We start from the raw sequence: 19,177 nt of genomic DNA, 5'->3' as shown, positions 1-19,177 counted from the left end.
TAGTGCTGCCTACTTCTTCCTTAGCCTTTATCATTCTTTTTCTGTGCCTGTCCTCCTCTCTTCCTATTTCTCGCCATCATCCACTCACTTGATGTAGTGCTGCCTACTTCTTCCTTAGCCTTTATCATTCTTTTTCTGTGCCTGTCCTCCTCTCTCCCTATTTCTCACCATCATCCACTCACTTGATGTAGTGCTGCCTACTTCTTCCTCCTATTGATGGTGATGATGATGATGGTATTGATGATAATAATAATAATAATAATAATAACAATAATAATAATAATAACAATAATAATAACAATAATAATAATAATAACAATAATAATAATAATAACAATAATAATAACAATAATAATAATAATAATAACAACGCTGTATTTTAGGCCAGGTCAGTGTAGCACCATCCCTGGCTGAGGAGGAAAGCTTGTTGCTCGACCTAGATTCGGCCGGTGCGTGTGTGAGTGTGGATATTGACACTCCGGACGCGGCCATCCACATCGATTCCGCATCGGACGACCCATCCACCGGCCCCAGAGTTGTGAGGGAGGCCAGTGAGGATGTACTCGAGGCCTACGATGTGGACGCGGATGAGCGGTTAACGCCGGACGACTCTGACGATGTAAACGACCTCTATTGCAGCATTGAGATTGGCCAGTTCGCAGGTAAGGTGTGTGTGTGTGTGTGTGTGTGTGTGTGTGTGTGTGTGTGTTAATCGTGCCTCATCTCAGTTATGTGTGAGAGTTAAGGTGATGTGTGTGTGTGTGTGTGTGTGTGTGTGTGTGTGTGTGTGTGTGTGTGTGTGTGTGTGTTAATTCTACCTCATCTCAATCATGTGTGGGAATTAGTATGGTGATTGTGTGTGTGTGTGTGTGTGTGTGTGTGTGTGTGTGTGTGTGTGTGTGTGTGTGTTTTAATCCTGCCTCATCTCAGTCATGTGTGGGAATTAGTATGGTGATTGTGTGTGTGTGTGTGTGTGTGTGTGTGTGTGTGTGTTTTATAATCCTTCTTCATCTCAGTCATGTGTGGAAATTATGGCTGGTGATTGTGTGTGTGTGTGTGTGTGTGTGTGTGTGTGTGTGTGTGTGTGTGTGTGTTTATGTGTGTGATGATGATGATGATAATGAGGAGGAGGAGGAGGAGGAGGCAGCTGGCAATAGATAGACAGAATATACGATTAATGATGATGACAGTGATGACGATGATAATAATGACGATAATAATAACTATTTTTCAGACACTGGGGTGCTGTTCAACCGTGGCGAGATCGATCTTAGCGGAGAAAAACAGATTGCGAGCCGAAACAAACGGAAACCGACCCCCCACATAGGCTCCCAAATGCAAAACAAATCGATAGAAGACAAATTGGCATCGTTTGACAAGGTAATGTTTGTGTTTGTGTTCCATACGCGTCGTGTGAGTGGTTAAAGGTGCACCCTAATGCCTCTCCTTTAGTGATTTATTTTTGGATGTGGCTGGGTAATATTAGATGGTGTGTGGAGGTGTGGATGATGATGATGATGATGAGAAGAAGAAGGAGGAGGAGGAGGAAGAGGGTGATAATAATAATAATAATAATAATAATAATAATGATGATAATTACAACCAGCCTACCTTTCCCCTCCTGTCAAATGCTGCAGGAGGAAGAGGATGATGATGATGATGATGATGATGATGATGTTGGTGAGGAGGAGGAGGAGGAGGAGGAAGAAGAGAGAGAGGAGGAGGAGGAGGAGGATTGTGATGAGGATGATGATGAGGAGGAGGAGGAGGAGAGAATATTAATAAAATGGTGACACCGTAATTACCGCCACCCAACCTCGTCCCCTCGTCCTCTCGCACCCCAGGTCAAGGGCTCCGTCGGCAGCTTCACGGACGAGGACATGCCGGTCAAGTACCTCGCCCGCTACCTCTGCTCGTCCTTCCTGCTCTCGGGCCACGTGGGATCTCTCGTCCCAGACCGAAGCGTGCGAGTGAGCATCAAGGTCCTAGCACTGAACTGTGTGGGGCTGGCGGTCATCACGCTGCCCTCCCTCCTGGCACATCCACTGTTTATATCCGCTGAGAGAGAGACAGGTTAGTAGTAGACATTGGAACGTTTGAGGGTGTATTTCTAGTTTTATCTATCTGTCTGTCTATCTATTGCCAGACGCCTTCATCCTACAAGGGGTGGCCACATACAAATCGCCTCCATGTTGTCCTGTCCCCCGCCACCCCACTGCCCTGCTCCCAGGTCATGCCCCCCTCTCTCATATGCCTCTCCACCCCTTCATCTCATCCTTGGCCTCCCCCTCCCTCTCCCCCCCCTCCACCTCACATGCACTCTCCTTGTCAGTCTCTCACTCTCCATCCCCCCAGCTCACACCCCCCTCTCTCATATACCTCTCCACTCCATCCCTCCATCTCATCCTTGGCACCTCACTCACATACACTCTCCTCATCAGTCTCTCACTCTCCATCCCTCCATCTCATCCTTCTTTGTGACTAGCATTATATTCGTGTTAATCTATTGCTAAAAAGACAATGCTATGGCTCTACATCTTTCCATAGCACTTCTTTGTGACTAGCATCATATTCTAGTGTTAATCTATTGCTAAAAAGACAATGCTATGGCTCTACATCTTTCCATAGCACTTCTTTGTGACTAGCATCATATTCTAGTGTTAATCTATTGCTAAAAAGACAATGCTATGGCTCTACATCTTGCCATAGCACTTCTTTGTGACTAGCATCATATTCTAGTGTTAATCTATTGCTATAAAGACAATGCTATGGCTCTACATCCTTTCCACAGCACTTCTTCGTGACTAGCATCATATTCTAGTGTTAATCTATTGCTATAAAGACAATGCTATGGCTCTACATCCTTTCCACAGCACTTCTTCATGACTAGCATCATATTCTAGTGTTAATTTATTGCTAAAAACACAATGCTATGGCTCTACATCCTTTCCATAGCACTTCTTTGTGACTAGCATCATATTCTAGTGTTAATCTATTGCTACAACTCAGCATTCAAGATGGAGAGATGGCAATTCTAGGCCAAGTTAGAGTGAAAGGAGTATAGCCACCCCCTTTCTCCCCCTTACTACCACCTCCAGTAGTTTCAATTCGCACATATAACTAATCAAACGTCTGAAATTCTGTGTTTGTCTGTTTGTTGGCAATTTTAGGCCAAGTTAGAGTGAAAGGAGGATAGCGCCGTTGCAATTCCGTTGCAGAAGCTGAATTTGTGCAACACCTGGAGGAGAGATGGCAATTTTAGGCCAGGTTAGAGTGAAAAGAGTATAGTAGTGATAATTATTGCTACAGCTCGGCGTGCAAGATGGAGAGACGGCAATTTTAGGCCGAGTTAGAGTGAACGGAGTATAGTAGTGATAATTATTGCTACGGCTCAGCATGCAAGATCGAGAGATAGGCCAAGTTAGAGTGAACGGAGGATAGTAGTGATAATTATTGCTACAGCTCAGCGTGCAAGATCGAGAGATAGGCCAAGTTAGAGTGAACGGAGTATAGTAGTGATAATTATTGCTACAGCTCAGCATGCAAGATCGAGAGATAGGCCAAGTTAGAGTGAACGGAGTATAGTAGTGATAATTATTGCTACAGCTCAGCATGCAAGATCGAGAGATGGCAATTTTAGGCCAAGTTAGAGTGAACGGAGTACAGCGCTGTTGCATTTCCGTTGCAGAAGCTGAATTTGTGCAACACCTGGAGGACGTCCTACGCTTCCACAGCCACCCAGACCCCCAGCTCGGTGCCAGCGTTGCCATGGTGATCGGCCAGTTCATCAAGGCCAGTCTCGTCCACGGCTGCGGCCACTACTCGGACCTCGGCCGGCCGGGGCTGGCTCTGTCCTCACTGCTGGAGGTTCTGTGTAAGGTGAGTTCAGGAAACGTACATACACGAAGCATACGTACACCCATGAAAACGTACATACATACACACTCTTAAATATACATACCTACATACATACACACTCTTAAATATACATACCTACATACATACACACATACATACATACATACCCATTCATAAAAAACATACATACATACATACACATTCATAAAAAACATACATACATACATACTGTACATACATACACATTCTTAAAAAACATACATACATACATACACATTCTTAAAAAAACATACATACATACATACATACATACATTCACACATACATACATACATATACACCCTTAAAAACATACTTACATACACAGAAAGTACATACATTGCTACACACACACACACACACACACACACACACACACACACACACACACACAACACAATCTCTCTCTCTCTCTCGCTCATTTTTGGTGAAATTTTGAAGTGCTGTGTGTATGTGTGTGTGTGTGTGTGTGTGTGTGTGTGTGTGTGTACGTAACAACCGTGCCTCATTCCACAGCTGCTGTGTCACGAGTCCACTGTCACGGTGCATGGGGGGGCTGCGTTTGTATGTGTGTGTGTGTGTGTGTGTGTGTGTACTTAACAACCGTGCCTCATTCCACAGCTGCTGTGTCACGAGTCCACTGTCACGGTGCGTGGGGGTGTGGGGGGGCTGCGTTTGTGTGTGGGGGAGCTGCTTCACTCTCTCCACGCAGCTTCCGTTCTTCCCATCCTGCCCCACATAGTCAACGCCGCCTCACATCCCTACTGGCTGGTCAAGGTAATGTGCTCTCTGTACTGTAATGCGTTTGTTGATTTATTCTGCGTTTATTTTTATCCCCAGGTGCTTGTGGCCACCATCCACTCACCTGATGTAGTAGTGGTAGTTGTTCACAGGCAGTTCTATCACGCATGTCGAGGAGGTGGCATGTGTTATGAGTGTGCTCCTCAAAATAAGAAAAGAAAGACATACACTATCTATCTATCTATTGCCAGACACCATAATCCCGTATCTATCTATCTATCTATCTATTGCCAGACGCCATAATCCCGTATCTATCTATCTATCTATCTGTTGCCAGACACCATAATCCTGTATCTATCTATCTATCTATCTATTGCCAGACGCCATAATCCCATAAGGGGTGGCCATTTGTCTTTGAGTTAGTTGTTTTACGGGGAGGGGCACTAACCCTCCACCAACCCACTTGTTGACACGTAGGCAGCACGTATGGTTTGGTTATATGGTTACCACCCAGCGTTGTAAATGGTTTCTTGGCTTACAGGAAACCATTTGGCTTGTCACTCAATGTAAAGCCACCTGTAAAGGAAAGAAAAGCAATAAGAAGTGACAGGAAAGATGGGAGAAATAGGAAGAGAGGAGGACAGGCACAGAAAAAGAATGATAAAGGCAAAGGAAGAAGTAGGCAGCACTACATCAAGTGAGTGGATGATGGTGAGAAATAGGAAGAGAGGAGGACAGGCACAGGAAAAGAATGATAAAGGCTAAGGAAGAAGTAGGCAGCACTACATCAAGTGAGTGGATGATGGTGAGAAATAGGAAGAGAGGAGGACAGGCACAGAAAAAGACTGATAAAGGCTAAGGAAGAAGTAGGCAGCACTACATCAAGTGAGTGGATGATGGTGAGAAATAGGAAGAGAGGAGGACAGGCACAGAAAAAGACTGATAAAGGCTAAGGAAGAAGTAGGCAGCACTACATCAAGTGAGTGGATGCTTAGAATACCTGATGTTGTGTTTGGCAAAGTGGCGCATGTTTCTGTCCATCCCTGAGTTTATCTATCTATCTATCTATCTGTCTGAGGGAGAGTTGTGCGAGTTGGTTATATAAATGAATTATTAACTGCCCAACTGTCTTAGTAACTCTCCAACTATCTATCTGTCTGTCTGTCTATCAGGTGGAGGTGTGTGAGCTGGTGTCAGAGAGTTACATTGAGCACCTCTCTCTCTCTCTCTCTCTCTCTCTCTCTTTCTCTCTGTCTATCTATCTATCTATAAGTGGAGTTGTGTGAGTACGTTTTTAAAAAGAGTCTACCTGCCTTATCTATCTATCTATCTGTCTATCTATCTATCTCTCTGTCTGTCTCAGGTGTCTATCTATTAATACATTTATCTATCTATTGCCAGACGCCTCAGTCCCGTTTGGGATGGCCACAAACAAATCGCCTCCAAGTCGCCCTGTCCCCCGCCATTTCACTGCCCTGCTCCCAACTCACATCCCCCTCTCTCATAGACCTCTCCACCCCATCCCTCCATCTCATCCTTGGCCTCCCCCTCCCTCTTCCCCCCTCCACCTCACTCACATACACTCTCTTCGTCAGTCTCTCACTCTCCATCCCCCCAGCTCACACCCCCCTCTCTCATATACCTCTCCACCCCATCCCTCCATCTCATCCTCGGCCTCCCCCTCCCTCTTCCCTCCTCCACCTCACTCACACTCTCTTCGTCAGGTGTTATATAAATGAGTCTGCCTGTATATCTATCTGTCTATCTATCAGGTGGAGTTGTGTGAGCTGGTATCGGAGTTGCCGCTAAGTTACATCGACCACCTGGAGTGCAGTACAAGGCTGGTGCCGGTGCGCCTGGCCGATCGCTTCTCCCATCGCGTAGTCACGGCTGTTTTGGTGCCCCTCCTGGCTGATCACGACCCCAGAGTGCGTTCCGCCGCTGCCACAGCTGCGGTGAAGTGAGTTACACGGTGTTTGTCTGTCTGTCTATAGCCAGACGCCATAGCCTTACCCCATATGTTGTTTTATGGGGAGGGGCACTAACCCTCCACTAACCCACTTGTTGACACGTAGGGAGCACCTTTTATGTTATCTGTAATTCCATCCATCCATCATTCAATCCTGTGTTGCCCCATGAGGAGTGTAGGAGCCCGGGGCTAGGCCTTACTCATCCCTAAGTGGCATTACGTGAGCAATAAACCCCAACCACCCCTTGGATATAAACCTGCACCGGCTCAATCCGATTGGAGCGCCTTAATTACCCACCAAACCACCAGGCGCCATACTTTGGTTATATGGTTACCACCCAGCGTAGTAAATGGTTTCCTGGTGTACAGGAAACCATTTGGCTTGTCACTCAGTGTAGAGTCACCCACAGGCAGAAGGAAGAGGAAGGAATGAAGGAAAGAAAGACAGAAGAGGGAGTGTAAAGTGACCCACAGGCAGAAGGAAGAGGAAAGAATGAAGGAAAGAAAGACAGAAGAGGGAGTGTAAAGTGACCCACAGGCAGAAGGAAGAGGAAAGAATGAAGGAAAGAAAGACAGAAGAGGGAGTGTAAAGTGACCCACAGACAGAAGGAAGAGGAAAGAATGAAGGAAAGAAAGACAGAAGAGGGAGTGTAAAGTGACCCACAGGCAGAAGGAAGAGGAAAGAATGAAGGAAAGAAAGACAGAAGAGGGAGTGTAAAGTGACCCAGAGGCAGAAGGAAGAGGAAAGAATGAAGGAAAGAAAGACAGAAGAGGGAGTGTAAAGTGACCCACAGGCAGAAGGAAGAGGAAAGAATGAAGGAAAGAAAGACAGAAGAGGAAGGAAGGAAGGAGGAGAGGAAAGGACAGACACCCGAGAGCAGCACTACATCGAGTGAGTGGATGGTGAGTGCCCCCACCTACCACAATTCATTCATCTATTTATTTATCAATCTATGTCTCTATCTCCAGACTCGTGCCAGAGGTCATGAACACCGGTGACCTGATACAGAAGGTTGCGTGTGACCTTGTTCATAGTGGTCACCTTAGGGCCAACCACGATGACCTCTCCACCACACCATCCACCGCAGGTCACCACTGGCCCTACCACACCCTGCCCTCCACCCCTGTCCCCCCCTTCCACTGCCTATTCTTAGACAGGTGAGTGTGGCTACTATTATTATTATTATTATTATTATTATTATTATTGTCATCATCACTCATCATCATCCTTAAGGTCGTTATCGCTACTGTCATTATTGATCTATCTATCTATCTATTGCCAGACGCCTTAATCCCGTAAGGGGTGGCCACAAACGAATCACCTCCATGTCACCCTGTCCCATGCCATTTCACTGCCCTGCTCCCAGCTCACACCCCCCTCTCTCATATACCTCTCCACCCCATCCTTCCATGTCATCCTTGGCCTCCCCCTCCCTCTCCCCAGTTACAATTATAATGAAGATGATGGTGATGATGATGGTGATGGTGATGATGATGATGATGATGATGATGATGATAAGGATGATGATGATGATGATGATGATGATGGTGATGATGATGATGGTGATGATGATGATGATGATGATGATGATGGTGATGATGATGGTGATGATGATGATGATGGTGATGATGATGATGATGGTGATGATGATGATGATGATGATGGTGATGATGATGATGATGATGATGGTAATGATGATGGTGATGATGGTGATGATGATGATGATGATGTTGATGATGATGGTGGTGATGATGATGATGGTGATGATGATGGTGATGTTGGTGATGATGATGATGGTGATGATGACGGTGATGACGATGATGGCATATTGACGCAGAATGATAAGTAATCCTGTATCATCCCCCTCACAGGCAGGGGGGTAGGGCAGGATCGGGTACAACTGGCCGACCCCAGGACTCCCGGATCGCTGACTCCCTCTCGCGGCTCATCCACACCCTCACCACGCACCTCATGACCACCAGCGACAAGTACCTGATGGTGGGGTGCGTCGAGGGATTGAGCGAGCTGAGTGAATGCTACCCACCGGCTCTCTACCCATCCGCCTGGAGCTGCACGGTCAGCCACACGCAGTCAGAAGCTACCAGTCACATCGGTCTGGTCACCCTGGTCCTGTCAATGGCTGGGGAGTCACTGATAGCTGGGGATTTACCTGTACAGCAAAATATCCTCACCCTGGCCTCAAATATCCTTTCAGGGATCTCCATCGAGGTCCTGAGGCACGGGAAGGAGGATACTGTCGGCCCCAAGACACCCTGGTCCTTCCTCGGGAATCCTTCGTTGACGTGTGTGGGGGAGGCGGTGGTACAACACATCCTGCGCGTGTTGTGTGTTTACTCGCACGTACTCGAGGACTTGGTGCCTGGGTCCCGCCCCTCCCTCACCCCCCTACCCCCACAGCCCACCATCTCGCCCATCAAACGCAGATCGAGGGCGGAGTCCACCGGAGAGAAGAACCGGCAGCATTCACCAAGCGGAGAGAAAATGGAGGGAGAGGAGAAGGAGAAGAAGCCGACGAAGTGTGGATCCATAGGTGCGTTTGCCCACCTTCCGGAGTACATCAAGTTATATGACATCTTGAAAAACGCAAACGCCAATTACAAGCTGTCGTTGGAACCAGGGCCCAGGGAGAAGGTATGTGGCCTCCTGCGTGTGACCCTGACGTCGTTGGGGCGGCTCTTGGAGGTGGCGTCGATGGCGGAGTTCGGAAAGCTGGCAGAAGAAGTGTTGCAGTATCTAAAGACAGTGACGTCGCTACTACCAACCCTGACTGTGCAGTGTGGGCAGCAGGTATGGTAGGAGGAGGAGTAGTAGTAGTAGTAGTAGTAGTAGTAGTAGCAGCCCTGTCCCCTGCCATTACACTACCCTTCCCCCAGCTCACACCCCCCTCTCTCATATACCTCTCCACTCCATCCCTCCATCCTCAGCCCCCCTCCCTCTCCACCTCTCTCACATACACTCCTAGTTAGTCTCTCACACCAATGCACTCTTCTCTCTCTCTCCCACAGCTTCTGAAATGCCTCTTTGGGTCCAACACACTTGCCATATTTGACCAGTTATATCGAAAGGGTCCTGAATCACAGACCAGCCGCAGCTCCTCATCGGTCGACCCAGGGGGCGGGAGTGGACGAGCGGGCGGAGGGGACGAGTCGAAGGGCGGGGGACTCCACCACCTGTGTTTTAACCATCCACTCACTCAACTAGAAGCAGATCTGAATTGTATATCAGCTGCTAGACAGGATGCAGATGCAATGGGGTAAGTATTGGACACTTTGTGGTGAGGATGTGGATGTGGAGTTGTGTGGAGAGGTGTGGATGTGGTGAGGATGTGGAGTTGTGTGGAGAGGTGTGGATGTGGAGTTGTGTGGAGAGGTGTGGATGTGGTGAGGATGTGGAGTTATGTGGAGAGAAATAGGTTACTGGCATTATAGGGTGATTGTTGGACTGTGGTGTGTGGTGAGGATGTGGAGTTATGTGGTGAGGATATGGATGTGGGGTTATTTGGAGAGGATAGAGTGAGAGAGACTAACTAGGAGAGTGTATGTGAGTGAGGTGGAGGGGGAGGCCAAGGATGAGATGGAGGGATGGAGTGGAGAGGTATATGAGAGAGGATGTGGATGTGGAGAGGATGTGGAGAGAGAGACAGATGAGGAGTGATGTGGATGTGATGGAGATGATGATGATGATGACAATAATTATAATGATGATGATGATAATGATGATGGAAAACTCGCAGACATAACCCTGACAGTAACAACGATAATAATAATAATAATAATAATAATAATAATAATAACAGCAGCAACAATGACAATACTCTTACAAATTTGCCGAGCCTAATCAAGCCCTTGATGTCCAGCTTCAGCCTCCCTCATCGCAAAGGCAGCGTTGGCGTCTTCAAAATATTGACGCGGAGCAACGACAAATCATCGCTTAGTTCGTACATCCGATTGTTTGAGCAGCTGGTCATAAAGGCGCTGAAGGTGGGTGGATTGGGGTCGTTTGTGGGGTGTGTGGGGTCGTTTGTGGGGTGTTTGAGGTCGTTTGTGGGGTGCTTGAGGTCGTTTGTGGGGTGTTTGAGGTCGTTTGTGGGTTGTGTGGGGTCATTTGTAGGTTGTGTGGGGTCATTTGTAGGTTGTGTGGGGTGTGTGTGGGGTGTTTGTCGTTAGCTGTGAATCTAGTTATCTGTCTAAGTGTGTGTGTGTGTTTATCGGCCTGTCTGCCTGCCTATCTGTCTATCTATCTATCTGTCTGTCTGTCTGTCTATCTATCTGTCTTGTACCATCTGTATGTCTGTCTTTCTATGTGTGTGTGTGTGTGTGTGTGTGTGGATAAAGAGAGAGAGAGGGAGGGAGAGAGGTGATTTGTTTGTGGCCACCCCTTATGGGATTAAGACATCTGTTTATAGATTAACAGATAGGTAGATGGGGAGGTCGAGGATGAGGTGGAGGGATGGGGTGGAGAGGTATATGAGAGAGGGGGGTGTGAGCTGGGGGGATGGAGAGTGAGAGACTAACAAGGAGAGTGTATGTGAGTGAGGTGGAGGGGGGGGGAGCGGGAGGGGGAGGCCAAGGATGAGGTGGAGGGATGGAGTGGTGAGGTATATGAGAGAGGGGGGTGTGAGCTGGGGGGATGGAGAGTGAGAGATTGACAAGGAGAGTGTATGTGAGTGAAGTGGAGAGGGGGAGGGGGGAGAGGGAGGGGGAGGCCAAGGATGAGGTGGGGGGATGGAGTGGAGAGGTGTATGAGAGGGGGGTGTGTGTGAGCTGGGAGCAGGGCGGTGAAAGGGCAGGGGACAGGGCGACATGGAGGTGATTTGTTTGTGGCCACCCATTATGGGATCAAGACATCTGCTTATAGATTAACAGATAGACGGAAATCACCAATAGATGTAAAAATCCTAATGAACTGGGAGACATAGAAGAGAATAATTTACCTCTCTTCCTCGTTGCAGCTGTACACAGTGTCGAGTGATGTGGTAATGCAGAGGTCAGTGTTACAACTCCTGATTCACCTGGTACAGATTCGCGTCAACTACTGCCTCCTCGATTCAGACCAAATATTCATCGGCTACGTCATCAAGCAGTTTGAATATATCGAGGAGGGACAGATCAAGTGAGTGTTGGTGGCAAGAATCGTGTGGGTGAGGCAGCATCTGTTGTTTTGGATATAAGGCCGATTTACATGACTGGTGGCTAGGCACTCCTTCAGAGCTCTGTGGGAAAGCCCGGTCTCGGCCATGGCCTTCCTCAGGGACTCAGGGCTGTTCGGCCAGACTGCCTAGGCAACAACTACTATTACTACTACTACTACTACTACTACTACTACTACTACTACTACCCCTTCTCATCACAACACCAATACACTCCAGTCCCATCCTTCCTCCCAACCCTTCTCTCGTAATCATAAATAAATCTTTTTCAGAGACGCAGGAGGAGGAAGAGGAGGAGGAGGAGGAGGAGGAGGAGGAGTAGTAGTAGTAGTAGTAGTAGTAGTAGTAGTAGTAGTAGTAATAGTAGTAGTACCAATACACTCCAGTCCCATCCTTCCTCGCAAACCATCTCTCATAATCGTAAATAAATCATTTTCAGAGACACAGCAGGAGGAGGAGGCATAGTAGTAATAGTAGTAGTAGTAATAGTAGTAGTAGTAGTAGTAGTAATAGTAGTAGTAGTAGTAATACACTCCAGTCCCATCCTCCCAGTCCTTCTCTCATAATCATAAATAAATCCTTTGCAGAGACGCAGAAGAGCTGATCCCTTCCATGTTTCGCTTCCTGGTGCTGCTGTCATACGAGCGCCATCACAGCAAAAAGCTTCTCGGAGTTCCAAAGATCATACAGCTTTGTGACGGGCTTATGGCCAGCGAACAGCCTCCTCTCTCTCACTGTAAGTATGGTCTATATCTATCTATCTGTCTATCTATCTGTCTGTCTGTCTGTCTTATCATACAGCTTTGTGAGGGGCATATGGCCAGCGAACAGCCTCCTCTCTCTCACTGTATGGTCAATTTCTATCTATCTGTCTATCTATATATCTATCTGTATCTGTCTATCTATCAGTCCAGTATCTTTGTATGTAGTGTGGTAGGTGATGATGATGATGATGATGATGATGGTGGTGGTGGTGGTGGTTGTGGTGGTGATGATGATGATGATGGTGATGATAGCAGTGTCTTTTTATGTGTGGTAGGTGATGATGGTGATAATGATAGTGATGATAATAATAATAATAATAATAATAATAATAATAATAATTCATCCATCCATCCATCCATCCATCCATCATCCAGTCCTATGTTTCCCCATGAGGAGCCTAGGAGTAATAATAATAATAATAATAATAATAATGATGGTAATAATAATAATAATAATAATAGTGTCTGTGTGTATGTGTGTAGGTGTCTTGGCGCTACAGCCGTTAGTGGAGGACTTGTTTTTGGTGCGAAGTGCGTCGAACAGTGCCGATCAGCGCGAGCTGGAGACTCAGCGAGAAGTGCTGTGTTCAATGCTGCTCCGACTGGCGTGTTATCACCAGGTGGGTCGTCAGAGCTACGGTAACTACTCCTGTACCACTTAAATGCCACTACAGTCACTCTTCTACCAGTTATATGCCACTACAATCACTTTATGGCATTACAGTCACTCTCCAGCCACATCTACTACTTTATACCACTACAACCACTTCTTCTACTACTTATATACCACTACAGTCACCCTTGTACTACAGTAATCCCTCCATAGCACGGCATAATAGAGCAAGAGGCATGTCTGGGGCTTGAGTCTGTTCAGGACTTGCGAAAAATGCCCCTGGACTGGTACTTATAGACCCCAACGCAACCTAACCCTGAACACCACCTACGTAACTCCCTACGGACATGCACAGCACCTATTTAAGACCCTATGCACGCCAATAAGGGACGGGAACCCTAAAATAAATGAATAGGAACCCAAGAATGAGGAATTAGAAGTGAGTATGGAAAATATGTAGTAGTGTATAGGGTGCTTATAACGCGTCCGAGGCCGGTACGAAGATTAACCCACCTCCTCTATGGCTCTGACAGTGGTGAAGGTACACTTGAAGCACGTACAGTAATCCAGTGTTGTACTGTACTTAATCATTGGGTCTATCTATCTATCTACCTATTGCCAGACGCCTCAATCCCTTTCGGGGTGGCCACAAACTAATCGCCTCCATGTCGCCCTGTCCCCCGCCATTTCACTGCCCTGCTCCCAACTCACACCCCCCTCTCTCATATACCTCTCCACTCCATCCCCCCATCTCATCCTTGGCCTCTCCCTCCCTCTCCCCCCCTCCACCTCACTCACATACACTCTCCTCATCAGTCTCTCACTCTCCATCCCCCCAGCTCACACCCCTTCTCTCATATACCTCTCCACTCCATCCCCCCATCTCATCCTTGGCCTCCCCTCCCTCTCCCCCCCTCCACCTCACTCACACACACTCTCCTAGTTAGTCTCTCACTCTCCAGCCCCCCAACTCACACCCCCCTCTCTCATATACCTCTCCACTCCATCCCTCCATCTCATCCTTGGCCTCTCCCTCCCTCTACCCCCTCCACCTCACTCACACACACTCTCCTAGTTAGTCTCTCACTCTCCACCCCCCCAGCTCACACCCCCCCTCTCTCTGAATTCAAACTTCTTAACACTGCACAACACTGTAAATTCCTATATGGTGTAGAGGCGAGGTATTCCTGTTTATTCACTGTTTATACGCAAAAACGAGTACGTGGGCGGCCATGGCGATGAGTGTGCAGTCAGGACGGTAGGTGGGCGGGAACTGGGCGCGGGGGAGGATGCAAGGGGCGGGCACTACTGCTTCCAAAAATACAAGTGTTTGGTGGTGCAGAAGGATGGTTGAAGAGATGTCGTTTTTTTTTTCCGTTCTTTTACGTTTTTTGGTTTCCGGAGGGCTCAAAATGTGCGAGACTTGGGGTGTCCGAGGCTTACAGGGATTATAGTAGATAGATAGATAGATAGATAGATAGATGGTGGTGTTGAAGACAAGATGATGATGATGATGATGATGATGACAGAGAGAATGATGATGATGATGATGATGATGATTATGATAGGGAGAATGATGATGATGATGATGATGATGATGATGAGAGAGAAAATAATGATGATGATGATGATGATGATCGAGAGAATAATGATGATGATGATGATGATGATGATGAGAGAATGATGATGATAGGGAGAATAATAATGATGATGATGACAGAGAGAATATTGATGATGATGATGATGATAGAGAGAATGATGATGATGATGATGATGAGAGAGAGAATAATAATGATGATAATGATAATAATGACAAAAATAATGACAATAATGCAACAACGCCCCCCCCACAACCTTCGCCCCCTTCAGGTTCTGCGGCTGGTGTCGTTAGTCCTGGGAGCCACGCGGGGAACAAACACGGAGCGATGGAGGAAATTATCGCGGCAGGTGATTGACACGCTCCTTCCCCTCCTCTCCAGGCTGCAGGTCAACCTAGATTCGCAGGTAATGGTGGTGTTGATAGATGCAGTACCATAATCCCCCACGTCTATCTGCCTGACTGTCTGTCTGTCTGCGTACCTACCTTCATGTCAGGTTACTCTCTCTCTCTCTCTCTCTCTCTCTGTCTGTCTGTCTCTCTCTCTCTCTCTCTCTCTCTCTCTCTCTCTCTCTGTCTGTCTGTCTCTCTGTCTGTCTGTCTGTGTCTCTGTCTGTCTGTCTGTCTGTCTGTCTGTCTGTCTCCCTCCCTCCCTCCCTCCCTCCCTCCCTCCCTCCCTCTCTCTCTCTCTCTCTCTCTCTCTCTCTCTCCAAGTCAGCCTCGACCCCCAGGTAAGCACTATCATGTACAGGCAAGAATTTTGAGTTGTAACAGCAGATGAACACTATAGTTATGCTAGTCATGAAGAAGTGCTGCGGGAAGAATAACTACCAACAGGAAGTGAGGTAGAACTAGTCATATCTACCAATCTACAAATTTTCCACCATAAGTGTAAATACATTCCTACCCCGGTTTAACGATGTGGTTGGTGAGGTAAGACCCGATTGTTAGGCGGGGTGTGGTATATCGGAGTAGATTTAACGTGTAAAGTAATGAGTTGCACTTTTCAACCTTCTGTTCCCCCCACCCAAGTCCTAAACCCATCCAAATGAGTCCAGAAACAAGTGTACAGCCAGTCTAAATGGCCTAACAGCTGTCAAGGAAGCTAACCTGAGCCTAACACCTGTAAATAACTCACTAAAACCAACAAATAACATCTGAAAATCATCAAATATGTCTGGAAAAAATCAAGCTTAGTAAACTGTACCCCAAAATGACAATGTTCACCCCACCTATGGCTAAAACACATTAATCTAAGTCTAAAAACAGTTTATAAATCCACCTAAACACCAAAATGACAATGTTCACCCCACCTATGGCTAAAACACATTAATCTAAGTCTAAAAACAGTTTATAAATCAACCTAAACACAAAAATGACAATGTTCACCCCACCTATGGCTAAAACACATTAATCTAAGTCTAAAAACAGTTTATAAATCCACCTAAACACCAAAATGACAATGTTCACCCCACCTATGGCTAAAACACATTAATCTAAGTCTAAAAACAGTTTATAAATCCACCTAAACACCAAAATGACAATGTTCACCCCACCTATGGCTAAAACACATTAATCTAAGTCTAAAAACAGTTTATAAATCCACCTAAACACCAAAATGACAATGTTCACCCCACCTATGGCTAAAACACATTAATCTAAGTCTAAAAACAGTTTATAAATCCACCTAAACACCAAAATGACAATGTTCACCCCACCTATGGCTAAAACACATTAATCTAAGTCTAAAAACAGTTTATAAATCCACCTAAACACCAAAATGACAATGTTCACCCCACCTATGGCTAAAACACATTAATCTAAGTCTAAAAACAGTTTATAAATCCACCTAAACACCAAAATGACAATGTTCACCCCACCTATGGCTAAAACACATTAATCTAAGTCTAAAAACAGTTTATAAATCCACCTAAACACAAAAATGACAATGTTCACCCCACCTATGGCTAAAACACATTAATCTAAGTCTAAAAACAGTTTATAAATCCACCTAAACACCAAAATGACAATGTTCACCCCACCTATGGCTAAAACACATTAATCTAAGTCTAAAAACAGTTTATAAATCCACCTAAACACCAAAATGACAATGTTCACCCCACCTATGGCTAAAACACATTAATCTAAGTCTAAAAACAGTTTACAAAGCAACCTAAACACCAAAATGACAATGTTCACCCCACCTATGGCTAAAACACATTAATCTAAGTCTAAAAACAGTTTATAAATCCACCTAAACACCAAAATGACAATGTTCACCCCACCTATGGCTAAAACACATTAATCTAAGTCTAAAAACAGTTTACAAAGCAACCTAAACACAAAAATGACAATGTTCACCCCACCTATGGCTAAAACACATTAATCTAAGTCTAAAAACAGTTTATAAATCCACCTAAACACCAAAATGACAATGTTCACCCCACCTATGGCTAAAACACATTAATCTAAGTCTAAAAACAGTTTATAAATCAACCTAAACACAAAAATGACAATGTTCACCCCACCTATGGCTAAAACACATTAATCTAAGTCTAAAAACAGTTTATAAATCAACCTAAACACAAAAATGACAATGTTCACCCCACCTATGGCTAAAACACATTAATCTAAGTCTAAAAACAGTTTATAAATCCACCTAAACACCAAAATGACAATGTTCACCCCACCTATGGCTAAAACACATTAATCTAAGTCTAAAAACAGTTTATAAATCCACCTAAACACCAAAATGACAATGTTCACCCCACCTATGGCTAAAACACATTAATCTAAGTCTAAAAACAGTTTACAAAGCAACCTAAACACCAAAATGACAATGTTCACCCCACCTATGGCTAAAACACATTAATCTAAGTCTAAAAACAGTTTATAAATCCACCTAAACACCAAAATGACAATGTTCACCCCACCTATGGCTAAAACACATTAATCTAAGTCTAAAAACAGTTTACAAAGCAACCTAAACACAAAAATGACAATGTTCACCCCACCTATGGCTAAAACACATTAATCTAAGTCTAAAAACAGTTTATAAATCAACCTAAACACAAAAATGACAATGTTCACCCCACCTATGGCTAAAACACATTAATCTAAGTCTAAAAACAGTTTACAAAGCAACCTAAACACCAAAATGACAATGTTCACCCCACCTATGGCTAAAACACATTAATCTAAGTCTAAAAACAGTTTATAAATCCACCTAAACACAAAAATGACAATGTTCACCCCACCTATGGCTAAAACACATTAATCTAAGTCTAAAAACAGTTTATAAATCCACCTAAACACCAAAATGACAATGTTCACCCCACCTATGGCTAAAACACATTAATCTAAGTCTAAAAACAGTTTATAAATCCACCTAAACACCAAAATGACAATGTTCACCCCACCTTTGGCTAAAACACATTAATCTAAGTCTAAAAACAGTTTATAAATGAACCTAAACACCAAAATGACAATGTTCACCCCACCTATGGCTAAAACACATTAATCTAAGTCTAAAAACAGTTTATAATTCAACCTAAACACAATTTTAGTCTAAAGTTCATCAAAATCAATAAGAGAATTCAAAACCCATCGTTAAACGGGGGATTTGCCATCGTTAGGCGGGGTATGGTGATATTTCTGCCCCATCATTAAGCCGGGGTATCGTATATTGAGGTCTATCTATCTATTGCCAGACGCCATAATCCCGTATCTATCTATCTATCTATCTATTGCCAGACGCCATAATCCCGTAAGGGGTGGCCATTTGACTCTGAGTTAGTTGTTTTACGGGGAGGGGCACTAACCCCCCACCAACCCACTTGTTGACACGTAGGGAGCACGTATGGTTTGGTTATATGGTTACCACCCAGCGTTGTAAATGGTTTCTTGGCTTACAGGAAACCATTTGGCTTGTCACTCAATGTAAAGCCACCTGTAAAGGAAAGAAAAGCAATAAGAAGTGACAGGAAAGATGGAAGAAATAGGAAGAGAGGAGGACAGGCACAGAAAAAGAATGATAAAGGCTAAGGAAGAAGTAGGCAGCACTACATCAAGTGAGTGGATGATGGTGAGAAATAGGAAGAGAGGAGGACAGGCACAGAAAAAGAATGATAAAGGCTAAGGATGAAGTAGGCAGCACTACATCAAGTGAGTGGATGATGGTGAGAAATAGGAAGAGAGGAGGGCAGGCACAGAAAAAGACTGATAAAGGCTAAGGATGAAGTAGGCAGCACTACATCAAGTGAGTGGATGATGATGAGAAATAGGAAGAGAGGAGGGCAGGCACAGAAAAAGAATGATAAAGGCTAAGGAAGAAGTAGGCAGCACTACATCAAGTGAGTGGATGGTGGTGAGAAATAGGAAGAGAGGAGAGCAGGCACAGAAAAAGAATGATAAAGGCTAAGGAAG

General features: G+C 45.3%; 1 protein-coding gene across 1 annotated transcript in view; it reads left to right on the top strand.

Moving 5' to 3' along the window:
- htt (huntingtin) overlaps positions 1-19,177 on the top strand; it is a 57,190-nt gene that overhangs the window by 8,223 nt on the left and 29,790 nt on the right. Inside the window, 14 exon segments of the mRNA XM_080287193.1 lie at positions 384-662; positions 1,235-1,380; positions 1,845-2,073; positions 3,689-3,879; positions 4,519-4,674; positions 6,411-6,598; positions 7,577-7,775; positions 8,472-9,416; positions 9,635-9,882; positions 10,486-10,609; positions 11,581-11,741; positions 12,366-12,514; positions 13,026-13,162; positions 15,025-15,159. Coding sequence (XP_080143319.1) covers positions 384-662; positions 1,235-1,380; positions 1,845-2,073; positions 3,689-3,879; positions 4,519-4,674; positions 6,411-6,598; positions 7,577-7,775; positions 8,472-9,416; positions 9,635-9,882; positions 10,486-10,609; positions 11,581-11,741; positions 12,366-12,514; positions 13,026-13,162; positions 15,025-15,159 — 3,287 coding nt within the window.

The sequence above is a fragment of the Coenobita brevimanus genome, chromosome 117 (genome assembly GCF_032717465.1).
Source record: "Coenobita brevimanus isolate Jiangsu-jjx chromosome 117, ASM3271746v2, whole genome shotgun sequence".
NCBI classification, from domain to species: domain Eukaryota; kingdom Metazoa; phylum Arthropoda; class Malacostraca; order Decapoda; family Coenobitidae; genus Coenobita; species Coenobita brevimanus.
The sequence above is the reverse complement of the archived record's forward strand: the minus strand, read 5'-3'. Positions and strand labels throughout refer to the sequence as shown.